At 39.9% G+C, this 24,295-nt stretch overlaps 1 protein-coding gene across 3 annotated transcripts in view; it reads right to left on the bottom strand.

Annotated features, from left to right (window-relative positions):
* Positions 1–24,295, bottom strand: part of htr4 (5-hydroxytryptamine receptor 4) — a 184,897-nt gene that overhangs the window by 55,033 nt on the left and 105,569 nt on the right. For all 3 annotated transcript variants that reach the window (XM_032527604.1, XM_032527602.1, XM_032527603.1), the window contains exons 5-6: positions 6,736–6,889; positions 1,199–1,764 (exon numbers count right to left, since the gene is read on the bottom strand). In XM_032527604.1, the coding sequence (XP_032383495.1) occupies positions 1,199–1,764; positions 6,736–6,889 (720 nt within the window). The remainder of the gene's footprint in view (positions 1–1,198; positions 1,765–6,735; positions 6,890–24,295) is intronic.

Here is a 24,295-nt window from a genome sequence, read left to right as displayed (position 1 = left end):
CATCCATACACAGAAAAATATGAAAAACTGAAAAGCATGTCATGGTTTAAGTAGACAAAAACAAAAACTGCAAGGGTGAAGATCTATTCACTGAAATGTGTTCTTTACTAAGAAAATTAGAGCCACTGTTTGTGCTTGAGAAAAAACTCAGATTATAAGAATAAAGCCATTATATTTTAATTAAAAACTATATTGTTATAGGAAAGGTCAGAATAAAGAAGGTTTGATGGAAGATGATACATGTTTTGCCCCAATCTATGCCATTTTGGCTGGTATATTTTTCTCCACATATATTATCAAAATATTCAGACATAAAATTACAATTTCATTCTCACATTCTGCATGGTTGGCAAACAATTAGGACCGTTTTCTGAGACTATATTTCCACATTTCCATTATATTTCCCAAATTGTCCATGTTGTTCTTTGCAAGTTGTACTATATTTTACTTTTAAACCAAACGCATTTCTGACAATTAAACCGCAAGAAGAAACAACATGATTTCACTGTATAAAAATATAAAACAGGAACAAATGTGAATCATCACGCAACATCACCAAAGGTACAGTATATGCACACCTTTGTTTTCTGTGTTATAATTTCTTCTGTAATTTTCAAAGAACGCTTTAATGCCTGATACCAGTGTTGTGGTCAAGACCACCTTGACCAAGTCAAGTCCAAGACTCGAGACAAGACCGAGACTTTGAGGGGTTGAGACCAAGACAAGGGCAAAAAACTGAAACATACAGCATATACATAACTAGCTAATATGTGAAGCTAATATTCCCTCAATCCCTTTGGGTGAGGGGGGGGGAAGAGATTCCTGGAGAGTTTTGGTAAAGAGGCAGATCACTTTTTTCTAGCTGGCTTTGCTAGCGTCACATACACTTACAGTATCTTTCTTTATGCTTCATTAGTTAGTGCAGATAAAAAATACAGGTGGTCCCAGTTGTCGGTTAGCGTTACATTGCAGAATTTACACACTGCTGTGTGTTTCCTTAATAAAATATTAATGTCGACGATTTGGCTGACATCTCCCAGACAGCCAGAGTATCTTCTCCTGTCACCTACATGTACTTTGGGAGTGCGTGAAGGGAGGTGGGGAACGGTCTTGAGACCATGACAGGTCTTGAGTACTACAACACTGCCTGATGCACATGGAACCACACCCGACCATTGAAATGATTTAGAGAACTTACTTGAGTACATGTGTAGAGCCGTTGATCTGCGTGGCTGTGCAGGGAGCTCCGGACCCCAGGATGGACGACCTGCGGTACCTCTTCCTCCCGCAGCACAGGATGATGAGGAAGGCACGGCGGAAGGACTTGTTGAGGAAGGCGTAGAGGATGGGGTTCAGCATGGAGTTGATGTAACCCAGCCACAAGCAGGCCGCCCACAGCTTGTCTGGCACTGTGTAGTCTATAAAGGGGTCCACCACGTTTGTGACAAAGAATGGCGCCCAGCAGAGGCAGAAACACCCCATAATGATGCACAGAGTCTTTGCTGCCTTGGTCTCTGTTCGCATGCGATGGTTGCGCTGATGGTCAGCAGAGTCCGTGCTGGCAGCGGCACCCCCCGCCCGCTGCAGCATGCTGATCTGCAGCGCGTGTGCTCGCGCCGTGATGTAGATCCTCTGGTAGGCCAGCACCATGAGGACCAGAGGGATGTAGAAGGCCACCACAGAGCAGGTGAGGGCATACGGCTTGTTCACCATGAAGACGCAGGACGTGGAGTTGCTGCCCTCGCTGTGGCGCCTCTGCTCAATCTGGTGAAAAGAAGTCGCATCAGAGAGGACAATATTCAGAGACATTGCTGTTATATTGTTTCATGTGCCAACATTTATGAAAATGTCTATGCTAGCAGCCAGGATATAGACGTTCCACTTCCTGGGATTGCTCTGTTGCCGCCGTAAATTCCGCTGGGTGTCCCTCATTTCGGCCTTCAGCTTTCTTTATGTTGGCATTTCAAACTCCAATGGATGTATCAAAAATATGGTTAACTGCTCCTGAGATCTCTGCAGGGTAAATCACAACAGCTAACTAGACTATCTGTCCATTCAGAGTTTTCTGTTGCACGACTAAAACAACTTTTAAACTTACACATGTTCCACCCAAACAAGTTGCTTCCCGAGGCTGTATGGCACAGGCGGCATTGCTCCGTCCGGATCTTAGCGCTGCCCAGGACGATTGTGATTGGTTTAGAGAAATGCCAATAAACCAGAGCACAATTTTTTTCCCATCCTGAAATACTGTGTGGACTAGCCAGACCCTCCTCCACAGCGCTGTTGAGGAAGGTCTGACGATGTGGGTCTGTTTCATGCAGCAATGCACAAATGACTCAACTCACATGAACACACATTTAATTAACTAAGTGGTGGAACATTGAGAACAATACATAGTTTTTGAAGTAAGTCCTGAGCTACTGGACAGCTCTGACCTGCCTACGCTACAAAAAACCATCAGACTTTACAACATCACTCTTAACCCTTGTGTTGTCTTCCCGTCAAAATTAATACTTTTTCTTACATTTTTGTCCCCTTTTTCAACAATTTTGACATATTTTTTTCAATGTTTATCACTTTTTATAATGTTTTCAACACGACGTAACACTAACTTATTAACTCTTGTTTTACAGTTATTTTTGGAATTTATGCTCAATAAACCTCATTTATAGGACATAATACCTAATGTTTGAGTTAGAAAAGCAGAAATTGGGAATTATTTAGACTAAAATTAAAGGAATGGACGTTGATGGATAATCAGACTGGAATATGTCAACTTTTACTCAATACTATTCTATATACTACTAACACTAATTTTATTTCTATTTCGAAACCACTTAAAAAATATTTTTTTCAAATGCTATAAAATTGAATAAGAGCAGAGATTTGCCAAAGAGCGTTGTGTGGAATCAGTCATGTTATTATGGGTAATTATAATTAGGTAGTTATAGGAAAACAGGTCAATTTGACCCAAGGACAACATGAGGGTGAACATCTCCACAGTTAGCGGGGAACACAGCTCTTGAGTCCCATCCCAATTTTTCATCCGCTATCATCCCATAATTGTGGGCAAACTATGTCTCCGGGCTGTGAGATGAATAATACAAAGATCAATCCATATCTCTGCGTTTTCATGTGTAAGTTCTTTTTATGAATGGGCTGCCATGTTAAGTCTTCAGTGCTTCAATATGAGATTTGATGTTGGATGCACACAATGATAAAAAAAAAAACAAATTAAAAGTGTAAATTGGCAATAATAGATTTTTTTTTTTATCTGTGCTTGTACAGTTGACAGAGTTCTTTCTCAGTTATGATATTTTTTTCCATAAAATATGGATTTATTCCATTTAAGTCTTGCCAAAGGGGACAGGTTGGAAGCAGTTCTTGCCACTCATTCCACCATTAATGTTTTGAGCCGAGGACACCATGAAATAAAAAAATCTGGAAAATCATATGAACGTTGTTCCAAGTCTCTTTGAAGTGGTGATTTCTACCATCTTTACACCTTATTAAAGTTAATGGAGTGCTAAACCCTTTAGCAATGGTAAGACACATCAAAACTGTAATAAGGAATGAGTCTTTTTCATCCAAGTGCTGATGGCTAAAAAAATGTTATTTTATGAGTTTAATTTAAGTCAATTTAAATTTAATTTATAAAATGCCTATAATGAGGATGCTAATTTTCGGTATATTGACGATTTCTTCATGCTAATCAATGTCTGGAATGAGTTGTTTTTTTAAGTAATTCAGCTTTTACGTGAACAAGTGTCCACATCGACTGTGAAAATGATTTTGTTTTCTTGGTCTATTTAATTTTAATTGCAAAAAATGTAATAAGTAATTGCCAATGAAGGCCAGGGTCAACCCCTTCTCACATACATTTTCCAAGTACAAAAAAAACGTACTAATGGGTTTGATCTGACAACATTCAACAGCGTTATATAATGCTATTTTATTACAGGCTAATTAAAAAGCTTCTGCCCAAAAAAAAAAAAAAAAAGGCCCTCAAATTGGCAGGTTTAGAAATTGGCAGCAAACGTGGCAATTTTGGTGGCAAAAAAGGGTTGGGTGATAATTTGGTAAATTGATCGCAGGATGTTTTAACAGTGTGTGATCAAATCTGTGTTTCTCACAAAGCCATTCAAACAGTAGAAACCATTACAAATAGACAGTGGCATGTTCGTGTGTCTCTACAGCCTCCGACTTCTGGTTGTTTTGTTCAGCTTTGGAGCCGCAGTTTGGGCCAGAACTGATGGACTACTCCAAATATTCAACAGCTCTAATTAGACCCAAAGAGAGACGTCGCATCCCTGCTGCACGCTACTGCTGTTGTGCTGGAAACTTTTCATATATATGTGTGTGTGTGTGTGTGTGTGTGTGTGTGTGTGTGTGTGTGTGTGTGTGTGTGTGTGTGTGTGTGTGTGTGTGTGTGTGTGTGTGTGTGTCGCCGCCGCAATGCTGCCAAAAACGAGCCAGCCTACTGTGACACTCAGCTCAAGAGTAACTTCTCGCTGGCTGTCAGATAAAGGCAGACAGGGCTGAGCGAGGATAATAGTAGCTGGGGGAGTCCTCTCTCTCTCTCTCTCTCTCTCTCTCTCTCTCTCTCTCTCTCTCTCTCTCTCACATGCTCATGTTGTCTTTGTCTGCACACCTGTATGCCTGTCTCTCTCCTGCTCTTCCAGCTTTACATTGCTTTTTGTTCATCTCATCTTCAACGACTTGATTTCCTGAAACATTCCTTACACAAATAGGAACAACAAATGTCCTTTCAACTTTGACATGGTCAACCATGCAATGTTTTCGCAATTTCACATCATGTTGATAGCATGTGTGAATACTTTTTCATTTCTCAGCACTTAATCTTAGAAGGCACTTACACTTAGAAATATTGCCTAACACAAGAGGTCTTCCACATTTTTAAGCCAAGGACCACTTAACTGAAATAGAGACGGAGCAGGGACCCCTACTAGATATACTGCATCAAATGAACTCACATATTAGGCCAACAATTACGTGTAGGGTTGCATAAAGCCTTTAGACCTTCGTTTTTTGCATTGAATTACTAAGCTAATAAAGCTTAAGTGCATAGTTTATGTCTCCCCATGAGGAATTCTAAGTAATGACAAAAACACTGTCGGCGCGTCCACATGATACAAGCCTTCTGTGATCGCGCCCACTGTCACACTGTCAATTACTAGAATCGTTGAGGCTTTGCAAATTATAGAATGTGGTCTAGACCCATTCTATCTGTAAAGTGTCTCGAGATGACATTTGTTATGATTTGATACTGTAAACTGAATGTGTGGCACAGTAAATCCTTAGGAAGAACTGTATCTGTGGATGGCTACCTTAGTGACTAAGTTACCTATTGGGCCAGTAAGCCTATCATCAGTGGGGATGTACAGCATATTTTTCTAATAATATGTTGGATTCATTCATTTTATTATTTAAAAAAATAGTAAATAATTCGGAGGCCCCCCTGCAGTGATTCTGAGGATCCCTTTAGGGGTCCCGGACCCCCTGTTTACTATGTCTGACCTACCAGGATAAAGCATTACAGAAGCACCCTTTTTAGTTACTAGTGTACAGCTTGATGTTAGAGAAGAAGTGCAAGCTTTTTAGCGCAATAACAAGGACCTTTGGACCTCTCTCTCTACACACTAACTCGGTTTTCTGTAAGATCTAACATAAGCTTCATGTACTCAACATTATCTGGAGAAGGTAGCAGCCGCTTGTATTTCATCTCAGTCGTTCCTAATGTTTATGGCTAATGATCCTTTGACACAAATCAATATTGTTGACCCCTTCTCATACATATATAATGATCACTCGCCGATATACTGGCGCGATATATAGTTTCCAGTGGTTAACAAGAAAAGAGCTACATTTAGGAAAAAAACGTTTGTGTAACATATTTTAATTTATTTCTTTTCATCTAATGGATTCATTTGCATTAGAGAGACTGTATCCGCTGAGGAAGACCGTGAAATGTGGATGAAAGCTTCAGAAACACCAAGAACTGGACTCTGTGTGAATTTGCCATTTCCAGGAGTGTAGATTCAACCTCAATTTTTTTCTTTCTTATGACTTCTTATGTCTTATGACAGCAACTTGTTTCCCTATCAGATTGATCCTGACCTCAGGTTGGGGAAGCGGGGTCTGCACCTTGGACTTGTATCCTTTCTTCTCATCCCTCTTTCTGTAGCTCGCATTGTACAAACAAGACTCTCATAGCCCTGACCCAACTGTTAAATACTTTACATTTTTAGATTCAAATAAATAAAAAAACAGCTTGACTCCATTTCCGTAGTGTCAGTGGTACGTTTGTTTCTGCGTCAGACATGTTGATGTTGTTTCCATAGCAACACATGAAGCATTTCCTGTGTCTAGTAAACAATACAAAGTCCCTCAGGACTAGAAAATATTTTCAACACATGTGGACACTAATTGTTTTTTTATGTTTATTTAAAACATTATTTGTTTTATTTTCTCATTTTTGCGCTCCTTTAGGAAATTTAAATCTCCCATGGAGATGTAAAATATTTTTGGGCTCCATCTCTATATGGAAGCAACACAGGCTACTCAGTGAATCCTTTCCTCACTCTCACTCTCTATCACACACACACACACACACACACACACACAACACACACACACACACCACACACACACACACACACACACACACACACACACACACACACAACACACACACACCACACACACAGAACTCACCAGGTGGTCGATGCCAATGCTGTTCCAGCCCTGCATGATGGGCAGGAAGGAGATGAAGGTGGGAATAACCCAGCAGCCACCGATCATCAGAGCCACTCGCATAGGTGTCATTTTGTTCTGGTAGACCAGAGGCTGGCAGCAGATAGCATAGTACCTGCAGACAAACGATACAAAATGGATACCCAATCAAGACAGCCATGCCATGAGGGGTGGCAACAGATAACACGATATATATATATAGACAGAAGAAAGTGTCATATATGCTGTATCTGGATTTAAGAATGGCCCCTTAACTGTCAAATACAAAGTACTAATGAAAATGTGGATGAAAGAAAAGTAATAGATAAAGGTTTACTCGTTAAAAGAAGCCATAATACTTAAATGACAGAATAGGGTGATTAAGTCTATTCTATTTGACGTTGAGAAATGGGTGCATCGGGGCAGTTTGAAGCACGTGACCACAGTGAGAACCTGACTTTTACATGTGACCGTACTATTTAACGTTGTGGAACAAAACTATTTAAGTCTGGGTAACAAAACTAAGTGGTTATGGTTAGAAAAAAAACATGGCTAATCCTCATGGACAGCTGGCTTAAAGAATGTCGGTTTCTGGGGCACCCTGGTATCTCACTTGGTTGAGTGTGCGCCCAACGTACTAAGGCTCAGTACTTACCGCGAGTCCGACCCTTTGCTGCATTTCATTCCCCCTCTCCCTCCCTTTTTCTATCTTCCTATGTTGCACGGACCGCTACAGGCTGACAACACAGCGCTCATTGGGTTGATTGAAAATGATGACTATAGCTACTATCAAAATGAGATAAAAGCCTTTGTTGATTAGAGTGATACGCATTTCCTGGAACTCAACGTTAAGAAAACTAAAGAATTACTCGTAGATTACAGGAGAAATAAGATCACAGCTGAGGCAGTGAAAATCAAAGGTGTAGAAATGAAAAGAGTGAACAGATTTTCAGTATTTGGGCATTGTTTTTAATGACAGGCTAACTGATCATGTTGACTCACTGATGAAAATATTAAGTCCACGGGTCTGCTGTATGAGGAAGTTGCAGTCCTTTAAGGTGAATATGGATGTGGTAAAAATGTTTTTTTATGTCAGTCATATGTAGTGTTTGGAGGTACTGTGTAGTGGGGTGGGGTGGGGGGGGGGGGATGCTGGGTTAACTGAGAAGGCCAGGATTGATAGAGTGACTGAAAGGGCAGGGAAAATGGTTGGAGAGTTAAACACAGTGGATCAGGTATATGATGATCATCTGGTAAATATGACACAGAAAATAACAAGGGACCCGGGTCACCCTCTTCATGGTATTCTGACTGGCAGGGTTATGGAGCAAAGTGGTAGGTAGATAGATAGATAGCCTTTATTATTTAGACTCATGGTCCATAAAAAATACAAAAGCAACAACAGAGAAACATACAGATACACAAGACAGACACCAATCAAATAAGACAACTATACCAGTAATCCCATAAGGGGGACTGGTATCGCAGAGCACTGAACCCTGGGTCAATCAGATGTAAAATGACAGAGTTACAAGAAGAATTCAAGCGACCGATCCATTTATACATCAAATTCCTCAGTAAAGCAGAGAAAGTAATAACTCCTGCTTGACAAAACAAGTCACTTGCACTACACCACCTGGGTTTCCCTAGTAGAATACGCAAACAGTCATTATAAGCGACCCGCAGCTTATTGTAGCTTGCCTTTTTAAACTTGACCCACATGGGGGCAGTGTAAAAAGTAGTACAATATGCTTTAAAGAGTTTTGTCTTGACAGTAACAGAACACCAGGAAAACTTCCTGGCAAGTATGTTAGCCTGCATATATAACATGCAACGCTGCCTATACATGTCCTCATCATCTGACATTTGATCTGTTATGATGTGACCTAAATATTTAATTTTGCACCCAACAGTAAGCACATGCCCGCAAGATGGAAAGATGGAAAGTTTAGGTCCTTATCCTTTTACTCTACAAAAACATAACCAGACTCTTTTGCATTATATTTAACGTCATATTAACCCCATATTTGGAACATATATTTAACAGCCTTGAAACCTGAAATGCTAGGAGAGACAACAGCCAAGTCATCTGAATACATGAGATGGTTCACTAGTATGTTACCATCATGCATCCTGTCTTACACTGTCTCAGCGGGTCAGAAGGTCATCCATGTAAATATTAAAAAGGGCCGGAGATAATATCCCCCCTGAGGGAAAGCCATTACCAACACCAAACGGATAGAGAAGACACCCCCCCATTTGATCTGTATGCTCTGTTTGGAATACCAAAAAGCAGGATCCGATTATACCTTTTGGGTTTACTCTCTTTGGTCAGTTTTAAAAACAGCTTGTGGTGTTTAACTCGGTCAAAAGCCTTGGAGGCATCAATAAAAACCAATAAAACAGAGGATTTTGTTTCTGTAGGTTCCCCTACCTATTTCCTTAAGTGCATAGATACATAGATCAGTACCATGCGGCCTTGAAACCAACGGTTACTGAACTATAAAAAATAAACACAAAAACCTATCTAATAAAATTTTTTCCAGGACTTTTGATATTACATAGATTAAGCAATAGGTCTAAATTTGGGCCCACCTCCCCACCTTTCCTGCTTTGTCCTTAATGACAGGCACCAAAGTAATGGACAACAGAGAGTCTGGTAACACCCCAGAGAATAAAACCAGTAAAACAAAGGGAAAGAAGAACTGCAACCCTCGGGCTGGCCCATTTCAGGTGTCGAAAGTAATATGATTGATCGCTAGCTGTTTTATCAGCTAACGGTTAAAAGCTAGATGAATCTCATTGGCGTAATTCCAATTTTTTCACCATAGACGACATGGCCAACTTCATACGGTCACTTTTAACACAATTAATAGGTAAAAAGTAATGTTGCCTCAAACTCTGCTATTTTATCAGCCCAGAGACGCCTCTACGTTGCTGGTAATGAGTACTGTCCCTGTTCAGAGCTCTCCTCCTTCCAAAAGCCATTAACATAACATAGGGCTTTTCAGCCATAGAGCCGCCCTAATTTCTTTCTCGTATTTTTTGACATAAGTAGTGCAATTTATAACTTGCATAGTACGCTTTTTGGTTCCAAGACGGGCCCCCTCTCTCGGCCTGCCTGCCTGAACCAGGCCTCAAATGCAACCTTCGCTCAGCATGGTGAACTGTAATATCTATTCCACCTGGCTTGATGTCTTTCTTATAAGGATAGATAAATAAGGGCCTGCTGGCCTCATACACAGAACCCACAATACGTTCATACATAGTACAAAGGTCATCACGGTGGAAACTAATGTTAAAATTTTACATCAGAAACACAAAAACAGCATCCTTGGGCAGATATATATGCTCAAAAGTACATCAGACTACGGCAGTATGAGCACAGTGGTCATTAGTTACCTAGCCCAATCCAGGTTAGCCTTACGGGCCCCATTAGCCCCCTGAGAAATCTTGGGAAAGGCTAGCACAGCAAGGACATAATAAAAGGAATGTGATCAGACATGGACGCCTATAACAATCTCTATTGAACTTAGGCTAGAATGGGCATCAGAGGTATGATGCAGTGGTCAAGCCATGAGTAGTGTGCCAGGCCTCATTTATAAGAGTACTATCTGCAGGTAAGAGCATTGGCTGGATAAATAAATTTTTATCATCACAGAACTGTGCATATCCCTAGCAAATAACAAATTTTGTCTGAAATATCAGCATTCATATCTCCAACCACATAAACACTACTGGATTAGTTATCAGAAATAAAAGAGTTAATAAAAGCCAGTCTATTAAGTATTCATCTTCATTTTGATGTGACTAATATGGTGTGTATAAATTCAGGATAGTAAACATTTTATGTTAAAGATATCTGGACAGCAATACACAGGTCAACTTCAACTGATGACACTAATCACAGAGTCCAGTTTTCATGCCAGAGGATAGCCACGCCTCTGCTATCCGTCCTCTTACTATTCCTAGATAGGTCTGTAGTGGACTCCCCGGGCCCCCATGGAACCTTCACAAAAGATTTCAGTTTCCCCAAACCCGTTTGATAAAAAAGTCTCTTGTAAACATAAAATTTCACAGTCCTGCAGCAGGTTATCCACCACTATACGCCGGCTTCTGTCTCCAGCACTATTTCCAAGCGTAGGCCGCGGCAGTTGTATGAAACCCAAACCCCCATAGCTACAGTTTAGTTGGGCAATGCAGTAGCATCCGCATTCTGTGGACTATCCCAGCAAAAAGGTCTAGCTGTTCTAGCCCCATCACCCCCCCTTTTCGGTGGCAAAAATATCGCCTCACCACAGATCCTTCAGGCCACAATTAGGTTTTATACAACTCCCCAAACATTGTTTCACTCAGCCCATACCTTAAACGGCTGTATCTGTGGGTCTGGTGACAATACGCTGACAGTTGACTACCCGGGAGGTTTTTCAGATAAGTACCAGATAGTGTCTCAGCTTCAAGGTCTTGGTGAGAATTTGGTAGCAAAACATTACCAACTTCGTTCGAACCACCTTTATATTCCCTTTTGCCGCGGTGCCAACGATCGGCTTGACATCCTCTGAAGGTATTCTATCACGCTGTTTTGACGAGGCAGACTGACCCCAGCTCATTCTCTGAGTCGGCCTGTTTAAAAACAAGGCTCCACTTCGGCAATTTTGCCACAGCTCAACAGGTTTTTCAAAAGAACTCATAGCCTTTATGTAGGTGCGGAGAGACCGGCGGCGTCGCATCCACAGCGGCACCTCACCATTGACCGTTGCCGCGTTATCAAAACCGCAAGCAAGTCCAGCGGCATCGTAACAGCCAGGCCTCGAGTCGGCTCCAACCGCAGCTCATTTTCAGCGATTCTGCTGTCTATGGTGCAGTCACAGAAATCAAGTCCCGCAGATATCAGCCCGAAGTTTAACCGCATGTTCAGAGTGCAGACCTCACTGTACAAACGCTCCATCTTGCTCAGCAGGTTAGACACATCCGATTTTTAAACGTCACAGGCAGTTTAAATAGTCCAAGTAGTGGGAGACAAAACGGGGATGTTTTCTCCACACTCGTTTAACACTCTTAGAACTTTTGATATATAGTATCCTTCTGGCTGCCTTTAGGATCACGCACCGTGTTTGGTTTCAGGAAAAAAGTTCAAAAAAAACGCTTTTTTGGAAGTCTCGATCCACGCCGGGAAACAAATGTGTTTGGCAGCTAAAAGGACAAGCTCATCCTGAGTCAATAATTTTCCAAATGCGAGAAAATTTAAAAAACTCATCCTCAACAATAAAATGGCCATCAACAGTCCTGTAGATTGTAGGTTTTAATCGAGGCCTGAGTTTGAATCCAGGAGCTGCAGTGCCCTGATCATCACCATCCGCCATGATGTGACCAGCTGTGACCAGATAGGTAGGGTTACAGTCTTATGTTTGTTTGACCCATTCACCAGCCAAACCTTCCTCCTTACGTTGCGTTACTTCCTGGTCTGCTCCTGTGGTAGTTACTATGGCAACTAGGGTTGCCGCCTAAGAAGATATGTAAATATGGGTTGTTAAGCTGCTAGCACAGTTAACCAATATGGTCGTTTTTTTTGGTAAGGACCGTCGAGAATAAAAGAAAAGTTGGAAATTATAAAAAGTTATAGATAGGAAAATGTAAGGTATAATCCCAAAGATCTCTGTTTCATTGTCTTTGTTGATGCCTATTACGATAAGTGGTAATTGTTTGTGTTTTTAGATTTCACTTCCCAGAGATACAAACAGTGGCGTGGTAGAGTTGGATTATGTAGCAGTGACTTCCGCAGCCTCTGTTCCACAAAAGTCCTGCAAGAAAGTCTGTTGCCAGCACTATTTTGGCCAGGTTTAAAAATGCCTGTGTACATGTGGCCTCAGTCCCTCTATTTCTGTCCCTGGTTTCCTTTTTTAATGAGCTCTTTTGGCAAGACAAGAAGGCGCTTGCTGCCAAGTATGCATTTGCAAAAATGATAAATACCAACAATTAAGCACTAAAACATTTTCAACAATCAAATGTCTCACTAGCTTTCCGCTCATGTCTCTGTCTTGCTTTCGATCCCTCTCTCATTGACTCTCTCTGCCTCATTTTGTTAACTTCATGTCTGTATCCCTTCTTTAAACTCTCTCTGTTCCATCATCTTAATTTCTAGTATTATTTTTCTCCTTTAACAACCACCTTTCAACCTGTTATCCTTTTTTTAAATCAGCAATTCTCCCCATTGATGTCTCCATTTCTAAAGCTCATCTGATATCTGAAAATTGAGTAAAGCATAACAAGAGGACAATAACTGTCCTGGCATTATCACAGTCCACCTAAAGGCCTGAGACTAATTTCCTCTTCTTAGGACTGTTAGTCAGTGAATTGTCAGATGGCCTTGGCTGCTGCAGATGGGACATTCAGTGTCTCAGCTTTTGTGGCCCATCAATTGTCCCCCCCGTGACATTTTTATTAGTCCTACGAGAGAGTGTGGACAACTTCTGTGGTTCGTAGGTCATAGAAGCTGTAGTTCAAATTAAAGAAAAGGCAAAAACCCCCAGATATTGACAAAAAACTACGGGCCATTTTTTGAAGCATTACTCTCACCAAAATGCAACCTAGGGTGTTTTTGTGAATGTACACAAGTCAAACAGGTTTAATTGCATTAATAGGATGGAAAGGCCACTTTTAGGATTTACCATATTCTGGTTTTTGGTCAAATGGCCTTTTGACTTGGAGCGCTACTATGATCGCATCAAAATCTCTATTTTTAAAACACTAAGAAGGCTCGACACAACATGAAACTTTGCTCAAAGTATCACCAGGGGCTTTACACATGGACTCTAGCATTGAGAACATTTTTGTGTACACAGTGTTTTCTAAAAAAGATTTTAACAACTCACTTTAGCAGTTGGTTTTTCCGGTCGCCGCCATCTTGCCAGTCAAAAATAGTCGGTCTCCGAATGCAACGTAACAGGGAGGAGAGTAAAGATGAAAAGCTCCTAAAGCTTAGTTCCATATAAATGTACGGATCATTTCTTGTTTTGTCGTTAGTGAAAAACAATATTGACCTTCTAGTTGAAAAAGGAGCCTCATATAAGAATTGCATTTCCTCCTTTTGGAGTCTGTTCATTCGCATTTGGAGGTCGACAATTTTTGACTGGCAAGATGGCGGCGAGCGGAAAAACCAACTGCTGAGTTGTCAAAACCTTCTTTTTTATAAACTCTGTGTACACAAACAAGGTTCTCAATGCTCAAGTTCATGCGTAGAGCCCCTGGTGATACTTCACGTTGTGTCAAACCTTCTTAGTTTTTTAAATATGTTGATTTTGATGCTATCATATAAGCGCCCTTAGCACTCCCATTCAAAAGGCCATTTGACCAAAAACAAAAATGTGGTGAATCTTAAAAGTGGCGATTCCATTGTAATTATACGTTTAAATGAAAGTTTGACTCTGGTCCATTCACAAAAACACCCTAGGTTGCATTTGGCGAGAGTTACGCTTTAGGCCAGAAAGTGAGTGTTTTGCTGCATTCATGGGGCGTTGGAATAACCTAACAAATTAATTCCTGACTCAAACCTCAAATCGGAACAACTCGGAATGTTGGTGAAGATTTTGCTACACAACTTGCCAAGTTGACGTCATATTACACAGAAACATGGTGGACTGAAGTTGAGTTGATAGTAAGAAATTTTATAAATGAACATGTTGCATGTAGAGTGACCTAGATTAGTTAGAAAGGTTGTCTCCGACAACCAGTCGAGTACAGCCATCTTTTAGTGGTATAACAAATATTCTGGTGGGTGCAGCAACCAATCCCTGACAAAGTCACTAACATAACGCTTCCAACTTGAAATAAATAATTGTTTAAATGCTCAAAGCAATTAAATACAAGACTAAAACGAAATAACTTCAAGTTTTTAAACACATCAAAGTTGGAAGAACTATTCCCAAGTGGGGAAATGGCACTATTACATATTCAGACATGTGTTTGTGAATCTTTAGAGAACATTTAAATTCAACGACCCCTTTCTTTCAGTCCTTCTGACCCAGATCTGTCTCTTCTTTTGTCCACTTTCACTCCCCCCCCCCCCTTTTTTTACACTCTCTTTATGTGTTTTGCCCTGCTTGCTATATTTCTCTCTTTGATGCCAAAAACCAAGCAGCCTGGACTTGTAAAACAGGATTATTTTGAATAAGTACTTTTTAAATTCATGTTTCTCCCTAACTTAATTTATAACATACTCAATGATAAAAAACTAAAACACATCTGCTCTAAATTTGTTTGTGTGTGTGTGTTATATATATATATATATATATATATATATATATTAATATATATATATATATATATATATGTATGTGTATGTATGGTGTGTGTGTGTGTGTGTGTGTGTGTGTGTGTGTGTGTAAGCCTGATATCAAACACTGCAGCAGGAAACAGCATGCTGTTGTGCAGCGATATGGCTCAGACGAAGCTGGCTCTAAAAAGCATAAATGGAATCGCACGGATCATAGAGAAATAATGAGCAGAGGGAGGGGGAGCGAGAGAGATGGAGCGTGAAAAGAGAGGATGCAGAGCTGGGCAAGAATAGGAAAAGAGGAAGAGAGAGATGGCATTGAAGAAATGTTTAAGACCGTGAAGAAAAAAAGGGAAAAAAATAAGCAAAAAGAGATGAAAGAAGTAGAAGAAGAAGGGCAGGAAACAGAAGAAGGAACTAGAGGATAATAAACAGACTCGGTGTCCCAAAAGAGAAAGAGAGGAAGAGAAAGAGAGATGGGTATTACAAGCTCAAATGGCAAATGCTGCATTGCTCACTGTAACACATCCTCTACATCTGCAATTGTACCTGCCCTGGTCAATGACTGTGTTTGTGTGTGTGTTTGTGTGTGTGTTTGTGTGTGTGCGCGCACACACATACTGATTGCTCAGACCTGTTCCAGTGTGATAGGAAACAGATGAAGTCAACCATGCGAGCCACTCAGACCTCCACCCTGGTGTGTCTGTGTTTGTGCTTCTGTGTGCCATTGCACTTCTTACAGATGTGTGTGTGTGTGTGTGTGTGTGTGTGTGGTGTGTGTGTGTGTGTGTGTGTGTGTGTGTGTGTGTGTGTGTGTGTGTGTGCATCCATGTCATGCTTTAGTGTGTTTATGATTTTGTGTTTGCATGCAAGGGCAATAATACAATTATTTGTTTAGAATATTCATGTTTTCATGCTGTGGGGCTGTGAATGTGATGTGTGTATGAATTGTGCTATACATATAAGCTCGCCTTGCTTTGCCATTTCCTATTGAACTGTTAGTGTTTTTTTCTACAAGGGAGCCAGTACTAGATCATTTAAACAAACCTCATTAGGTAATTTCTCTCATTTTAACTCAAACTATTTAAAAAAAACCACTTAGACTTCTAGTCATTAAGTGATGAAGTTGGGTGGAACTTTGCTTAAAACTCTGTGGCCTATTACAAGTGGTAACAGTGTAAATTGTCTCACCTCAACAAATCCAACAAACTAAGAGGAGAGCAAAGGACCTGTCAGTCAATTCCCGTCTGTACACTCCACCACAGCCTTGAGACGAGGTCTAATCAGGCGGCGTAAGTGAAAACACCAACGTAAGTGGAGGCTTAAAATGGTACATAAGTCACTCCAAATAGCAGAGATGTGTCCACTCTCTTCTGCCTCTTCTGCTTTACTTGCTTTTAAGGCACATTCACTTAATGGTTCAGTGTCAGCACTCTCGTCAACCCGAATACACAGCAGCAGCAGGCTGCTACTTTCAACTAACAAGCTCTAATAAACCCACAAAGCATTTTCTGTTTTTGTTTTGTTTTTTAGAAACTAGCTGGTGAAGAAAGTGTAAGATCTAGCAGCTTTAAAGGCTCATATGTGTCTCAAGAGTTGACGGACACCAATCCAACGCCCAACTGCTTTTTTGAGTTCTACGTACCAAAGTGCTTAACCCTCCTGGTGTCTTTGGGTCAAATTCGACCCCTTTTCAAAAAGTTTCTATATCAGAAATGTGCGTTTCTTTCAAACTAATTTTCCCAAAAAGTAACGTGGATGGTTCCCTACAACGGTCCTCACAAATTAAATAAATAAGAAGTTAACTACTTTCATTGAATGTGGGTGTTTTTGGTCAATTTAATAGCATTTGGAGACAAAAAACCATTGATAAAATAACTTGCGTGTGACAAAAAATGTCAATAAAAGACAAATGTCAACAAAAGTGACTAAAGTGTGAACAAATGTAAAAAAAAAAAAAGTGACAAATGTGAAAAAGTGACAAACGTGAAAAAAAAAAAAAAAAAGGCTCAGAAAAAGTCAAACATTGAAAAGTGACAAAAAAAAAGACAAAAAATGAACAAAAAAATTTGAAATTTTGATTTGGAAAAACAACACTTTGCAGGTTGGCGTGAAGTCAACACGAGGGTTAAAGAGACCATTAATTCAGCTTTAACACTCTTATCCAAATACTTGATTATTCATAAGAATGCTTGTTTAATAATTTGATTGTATATTAATCCTCTAACTCCCAAACATATCCTCTCCAGAGGACCGGACCTTTGCTCATCCTCAGATGGTTGACTCAACGCGCTGCAGCAGTATTAAAGCTAATCCAGTTCATGCCTATTGTCAGGCACTGTTGATGTTTTGCTGCCTCCCCTGCTATGGTCCTACCTCATTACCTTCTCGCGGTGCGTGGCATTTCGCAGCCAGCAGTAATTTGGAGGAGGCTGTGTGTGCTGTGTGTGGTCTGCATGTGCTGTGGCATTAGAAAAGGTCAAGAGGCCCATTCTATTTGAATTGCCAAAATAGACGTGTTGAAAGGTTGCAAATGGATTCCAGCACAAGTATGAATTCTTGCATTGTCTGAATATAAATGTCCATACACAAAAAAAAACACACGTGCACAAAAGCCTAGTATGCACTCACACACACACACACGCGCGCACAAACACACACACACAACATTAACCTGGGGAAGATTAGAAGCAGACGTAGCGCGGTTGAATGGCAGCGTGTCCTGACCATGGGCACTTTAAATGGTCCCCGTTTCCTTTTGATCTGCAAAATATGTCTCTCTGTTTATTTCTGACATTTTTATTCAGACATTATTTATATGGAAGCTGGTTTCTGAGAACAGCCAAACCCAAAGTATGTTGTTGTATTCAACGTTCACACGCTGCTGCGGAACATTTGATTTAGTCTTCACCTAAACCACGAGAGAAGGTTGAAATCCTCCTTACTGCCTACTTAAGTTCAGACATCCTCCATTACTTTAAAACCACTAATGAACAAACAGATTCGTTTAAAAATGAATTGTGTTAATATTGAATATTCAGAAACAAATAAGTCGGATCATTAAAACGACAACTGGCCTTTCTGCAGTACTACTCAGACACAAACAAACAGCTGATGATAATCAGCTGATGCGTGTACTCTGCGACCGCAGTGTGCTGCCTGAACTAATACTCTGCTCCATTAACAAGTGAGAACATTAGAGTTTATCAGGGTGACAGCTCAATTTTAAGAAGGTCGGGGGAAAAAAATACAGAATATAGTATTATTATCTGTGTGTCTGGAGTAATGTTACAGCACTATTTCATAAGTGTTTGAATCATTTTTTAAAGCTGGTGTTCATTTAATTCTGTTTTTTTTTTTTTTTTTTTACATTGTATCATCTTGTAACTTTTAGTCTTTTTTTATTTCATTTTTTTATTCATTATTTCTGTTTTCATTTCTCGTGTGTGTTTTACCTTTGCTCTGTAAAGCACTTTGGGGCTGCATGCTTGCATGAAAGATGCTATGTATAAATAGTAAAAAGAAGTTCGTTGAAATCGATTGAAAATCAACACAATTTAAATTCAAATTTAAACAAACATTAAAAACATTGATAAAAAGCATGATGCTTTTTATCAATGTAATTATAATTTTTTCTTATGTTTTTGTCCCTTTTTTCAACAATTTTGATGCTTTTTTTAATGTTTGTCACTTTTTTTTAAACTTTGAACACTCTGTAACACTAGGCAAGGCAAGGCAAGGCAGCTTTATTTGTAGAGCACATTTCAGCAACAGGGCAGTTCAAAGTGCTTTACACAAAATCATTAAAACAGATAAAACACAAGTAAAAACATTTAAAAGTCATAAGCATTAAAAATCAATAAGACACATGAATAGACAGTTAAAAACAAAATAGAAACATTAGGACACATAAAACACAAGAATAAAAGTTACAGTGCAGCATAAGAAAGAAATGAGCATTAATTTAAAGAAAGGCAGCATCAAAAAGAAAGGTCTTCAGCCTTGATTTAAAAGAACTGAGAGTAGCAGCGGACCTGCAGGTTTCTGGGAGTTTGTTCCAGATATGAGGAGCATAGAAACTGAAAGCTGCTTCACCCTGTTTAGTTCTGACTCTGGGACAGAAAGTAGACCTGTCCCAGATGACCTGAGAGGTCTGGGGGGGTCATAGTGTAGTAGCAGATCAGAAATGTATTTTGGACCTAAACCGTTAAGGGATTTATAAACTAGCAAGAGTACTTTGAAATCAATTCTTTGAGACACAGGGAGCCAGTGTAAAGACTTCAGAACTGGAGTGATGTGATCCAGTCTCTTGGTCTTAGAGAAGACTAACTTATAAAACTTATTAACTTTAGTTTTACAGTTATTTTTGGAATTTATGGTCAGTAAACCTCATTTCTAGGAAATTATACCTAATGTTTATGTTAGAAAAGCAGAAATTAGAATTTTTTTATATTCAATTTAAGGAATGGATGTTGATGGATAATCACAGGCTGGAATATGTCAACTTTTACTCAGTACTATTTCAAAAGCACTTCAATTTGTTTTTCAAATGGTGTAAAATTTAATAAGTGTAGTTTCCCCTTGTGGGATTAATAAAGTATAATAAAAAAAAAAGACACCCCAAAATGAATGAAGGTAGATATTTGTACTTGCCAAAGAGTGTTGTGTGGAATCAATCATGTTATTTTGGGAAATTACAATTGGGTAGTTAAAAAGAACATTGCTGTAGGAAGACGGGTCAACGTGAGGATTAAACCCAACACAGAGTGGCTTGTATCACCTAGTTCTTTTTTGTCTTTAGCGGTTAGCCAGCTGATCCGACTGATTTGATCCACCTGGTGCTGGTGGAGCCAGGTGCAGGCTATCAAATGTAGCTAATTAGGCCACGTGTTAGGAGAGAAGACACACATCACTCTGGCTCTCTGTGATTACAATATACAACTACAGCTTTAGCTTTAGGAAACTGGGGGAAACAGTGAAATACGTTCTTACACTGTCCAAACAGTAAGCCCCATCCTGTCAGTCATCAGCATCTGCTCCCTTTCTTTTTCAAAAAATGTAATCAATGTCGGCATGTTTGGACCTTTTTGGGGACAAATGATATGAGAGGGGGCTGAGTCTCATGCAGAGAAGCAGCCTGAAGGAGACAATGAAATGCAGAATTAATGCAGGCACCGTATTGAAGCAAGAAGCCATATTGAATGACTCTGCTTCCCTGTCTTCATCCTGTTGTGTCTTTACAGTCACCCAGCCCCCCCTCGCTCCATTTCTCTTTCTGTCTCTATACGACAGCTTTCCGTGATGCATTTTACGCTTACGTTTGTGACTGTATCACTGAGTCCTTCACATAACCGCTGTGTTATAATCATTTCATTTTATTTCGCTGTTGACTCATCTCCTCTTTCTCTATCCTTGTCCTCTTTGCAGCACTCGTCTCTAACTTTATTCACACGTCTATCAGTAAAGTCACATCATTCCAAAAATGAATGCACCATATGATTACTGATATCTACTGCTACTGTCCATCTGTAATAATGTGAGAGGTTATCAACCATGCAATTTTGCCATAGCCACATTAGCATGTATGCAATGTTTCAAACTTAACGGCAATCAAATTATCAAAACCAACTGGCGTGTGATTAACGTGGGGATTGGACCAGTTTTCCTGGCAATCCAATTAATGACTTTAGAAACCCAGTGAATTTAGAAACTTAAAGTCTTAAAGTCAGTAGATTTTTGGATTTGAGATTTGCATTTTTCTTTTAAGAAAGAGTAGGCCTATGCCATTTGTTTAAAAAAATAAAAATAATAAACAAAATGTATAAAAACTATATTTAAAGGTCCCATATTATGCACATTTTCAGATTGTATTTTGGGTTTCTACTAGAACATGTGTACATGTTTTAAAAACATTTGTGTAAAAACACAAACTAACCCTCTCATACTGTCTGCCTGAATACACCTGTATTCACCCTCTGTCTGAAATAATCCGTTTTGGCGCCTGTTTCTTTAAGAGTGGCTATAGAAAAAAGCGTTCTACCTCTAAATACTGTAGTTTAGATGTGCCATCACAACTCTACAGTTTCTGAATATGGACTGTGTGCATTCCTAGGTGGATCGAGCACTTTGATACTTTCACAGTATTTATATAACACCTCAACCTGCTATATATATTTGATAAAGGCATGGAAATCTCACTTTTTACAATATGGGACCTATTTTTCTCTCTCCCAAAGTCACTTTGTCTAGCTCTCTCTAGTCTTGCATTGCCAGACTCTCCTCCACAGCATTGAAAAGGAGGGTCTGGCTAGTCCACACAGCATTCTGGGATGGGAGAATAACGTGCTCTGGTTTATTGGCATTTCTTTAAACAAATCACAATCGTCTTGGGCGACGCTATGTGCCGGACACAGGTACGGTGCCTTTGCAAAATGGCCTCAGAAAGCTAACTGTTTTGGTGGAATTTGCACACGAAAGTAGTTTGATTGTCGGTTCTAGCTGGGAGAATGTTTTGGCGTCACCCGGAGTATAGAATGTCAACAGAAAGAAAGTGGAAGGTGAGGGTCATCCACTGGAACTACCCCGTAAAGGAAACGTTGTCGATAGTTTAAGAGCTCTCCGTTTTAACGGTGTTGTTTTCTCAATCCAAACGTCTCTGTGTATGTTAGCCTTCTCACTGACTGCCTTCTTGTTGGAACATCCTATTTGTGGCGGTTCTGGTATTATTAGTCTTAATTAATTTCCATTCAGCCCTTTTCAGCATCTACAGCTGACAGTGGGTGAATAAGAAGCTTTTTCCTGCAGCTGTTCACTTGTTTTCTACGTTCTCTCACTTGATTCTTCTTTGTCTTCTCTGTTTTATTCTCCATTTCCCGTTCTTTTCTCTTGGCATCCCTCTCTTTTCTTTCTCGTTCTCTGTCGCATACACAAGCTTGTGTTGTCGCCTGTCAGCCAACCTCTTAAAGTCGAAAAACTCCGGAGGCAACAGTTTACTTTCTGCACACTGCACACCAATAACATCAAGTGATGTTTCAAGCTGTCTTATTCCTTCGGTTTTCAGCTTGTTTTTTTTAGTTACAATTCAATGTTTTTGTGTTTTTGGTTTGAGTTTTAGCAACCACAGTGACCTCCTGACTTGCTTTAAGGTCTGTTGAGTAAAAGAAAAACTGAGACGCGGATGAGGAAAAGGTAACGGGGCTTTCACAGAACAGACATGTTGACATGTCCCAGTCGGAAAAGCACAGGTGTGAATGAATGATGGCTGAATTCCATATCAGTGAACAACTAATAAATGGAACCTGTTTTTTGGCAGTCACAATGCAAGACATGGCTTTTTCCTCGAAAACTGACAAAGTCAAAACAGTCAACACAAGGGAAAAGACGGTGCCACCATCACAAGCACGACACATCACGAGTCCCAAGACAAGCAGGCAGACATTTTTTTTTCCATTGATGTTTACGCCATGTTGTGTTTCTGTTACGCTCTGTCAACAGCTCAACAGAGCATTTGATTTTTTGGGTCAGGAAATACGTTGAACGCTGTTGAATGCAGTGACAGTATTTGCCAGTGGAAAGAACATACGTACGTAAAATGGAAATGTGCTAAAAATGTGTTTGTCCTTTTCCCTTTCTACATTTTTTTTTAATATTATGTATTCAATGATTTCTCATTGTTCTCTTCTGTGTTCATGCTCTTTCTCTTCCAGTGATGCAGGCAACAGATGCTTCCTTTTAGAGATTCCTCATAATAACAATAACAATAATAATACTGATAATAATAATGCACCAGCAAAAATGTATTTACTATCCTAGTCTGTTATTGTCTTGTTTGCTCTTTTCTTATACAATCAGTTTGATTTAGGATACTGGAAGCTACAATCAGCACCACCCCCCCCCCCCCCCCCCCCCACCTCTCAAATGCATAAACAGTTGGAAGTGATTTCTTCATCAGCCTTTCACTCAGTTGTCACCAGATGCTCTGAAAACTTTGGGTCTGTGTTGTAGGAGCAGTATGTTGTACCATAAATCAGTCCAACACAATCATCACCATAACCAATTTCCCTGTTAGTGGTGGTGTTGATTGTTTGTGGGGAAAATGAGATTAATCCCGCTGGTGTAAAGACCAACACTCACAATACACTGTCTCTTTCTCATTGGAGGACATTTAATAGTGTAATGAGGCTTTTGGGCCAATTGCAAGGTAATGTGGTCATGGCAAAAGTCTTTTATCGGAAAGTTTGAGATGTAATGAATATGGGTGTAACCAGGGTGTGATTTGTGAAAAAAAAAATAGTTTTTGGATCAGGCACAACCAAATAAAACATGCGAGAATGAAATTCCACTTGCAATACCATGGATGTAGTAACACTCGGCCAGCCATGCGAAAAAACACTTATTTATGAATTTCAGTTTTTAATGGAAGAAAAATTTCAAATTTAAATAGCACAATGTGGTGTCAACATAAAACACATTGCTTTCAAGCCGGAGAGCAGAGTTCACTTTGAGGCAAAAACAAAAATACTTTCACCCAGGAAACGCTCGGTCGTTCCTCGGGAATGTTTTAATCTAAACCACAATCTTTTTCCTTGACTTAACCAGTAGTGTTGGTGTCTAAACTTAACTGTCAGCGCCACATGACGCTAATTTTTTCTAGTTAAACTCCACTACCAGGGCCCATGAAAGGGCCACCGTCTGGCCGTGTCTGTAGCCAGCTCACTGTCACCTATTGAGGGACAAACAACTGCCGCTGGTAGTCGGTGTCCCAGAGCTCTGTAGTGGCTAAATACAACCAGCAACAGCTGATTTGATCATTCTGTGGTACTGTAGACTGTTTATGGTACAGCGCTTACTTACTTCTATTTTAGGTATGTAATATAATGGTCTATTGGTGAAGTAGCATCAATGACTTTGAGGGAGGTAGGGTACATTTTGTCCCCACCAGGGATAAAAAAAATAATTCAACAGAGGCAGGAACATGTAGACCAGAAAGGTTGAAATCCAATGCAATTTCCCTGGTAAATTGCACACTGGGTATGATGGTACACACCGTTCAACGGCCTCTACGAAACGTCACTCATGGTGTTGGTTGTCTATATGAAAACTGATGGTGGTGGGGTGAAGAACAAGCGCTTGAGAGAGAAGCTTGCCTACTTTCCCACCTCTGCATATCTGCCTGGCCACTTCATTAACCCTTGAGTTGTCCTCCCGAGTCAAAAACTGACAAAAAAAATGTCATTTTTGTCCCTTTTTCACCTAATATTTGAGTTAAAA

Source organism: Etheostoma spectabile, chromosome 10 (genome assembly GCF_008692095.1).
Source record: "Etheostoma spectabile isolate EspeVRDwgs_2016 chromosome 10, UIUC_Espe_1.0, whole genome shotgun sequence".
NCBI classification, from domain to species: domain Eukaryota; kingdom Metazoa; phylum Chordata; class Actinopteri; order Perciformes; family Percidae; genus Etheostoma; species Etheostoma spectabile.
Note: the sequence above shows the minus strand (reverse complement) of the source record. Positions and strands in the feature narration are given on the sequence as shown.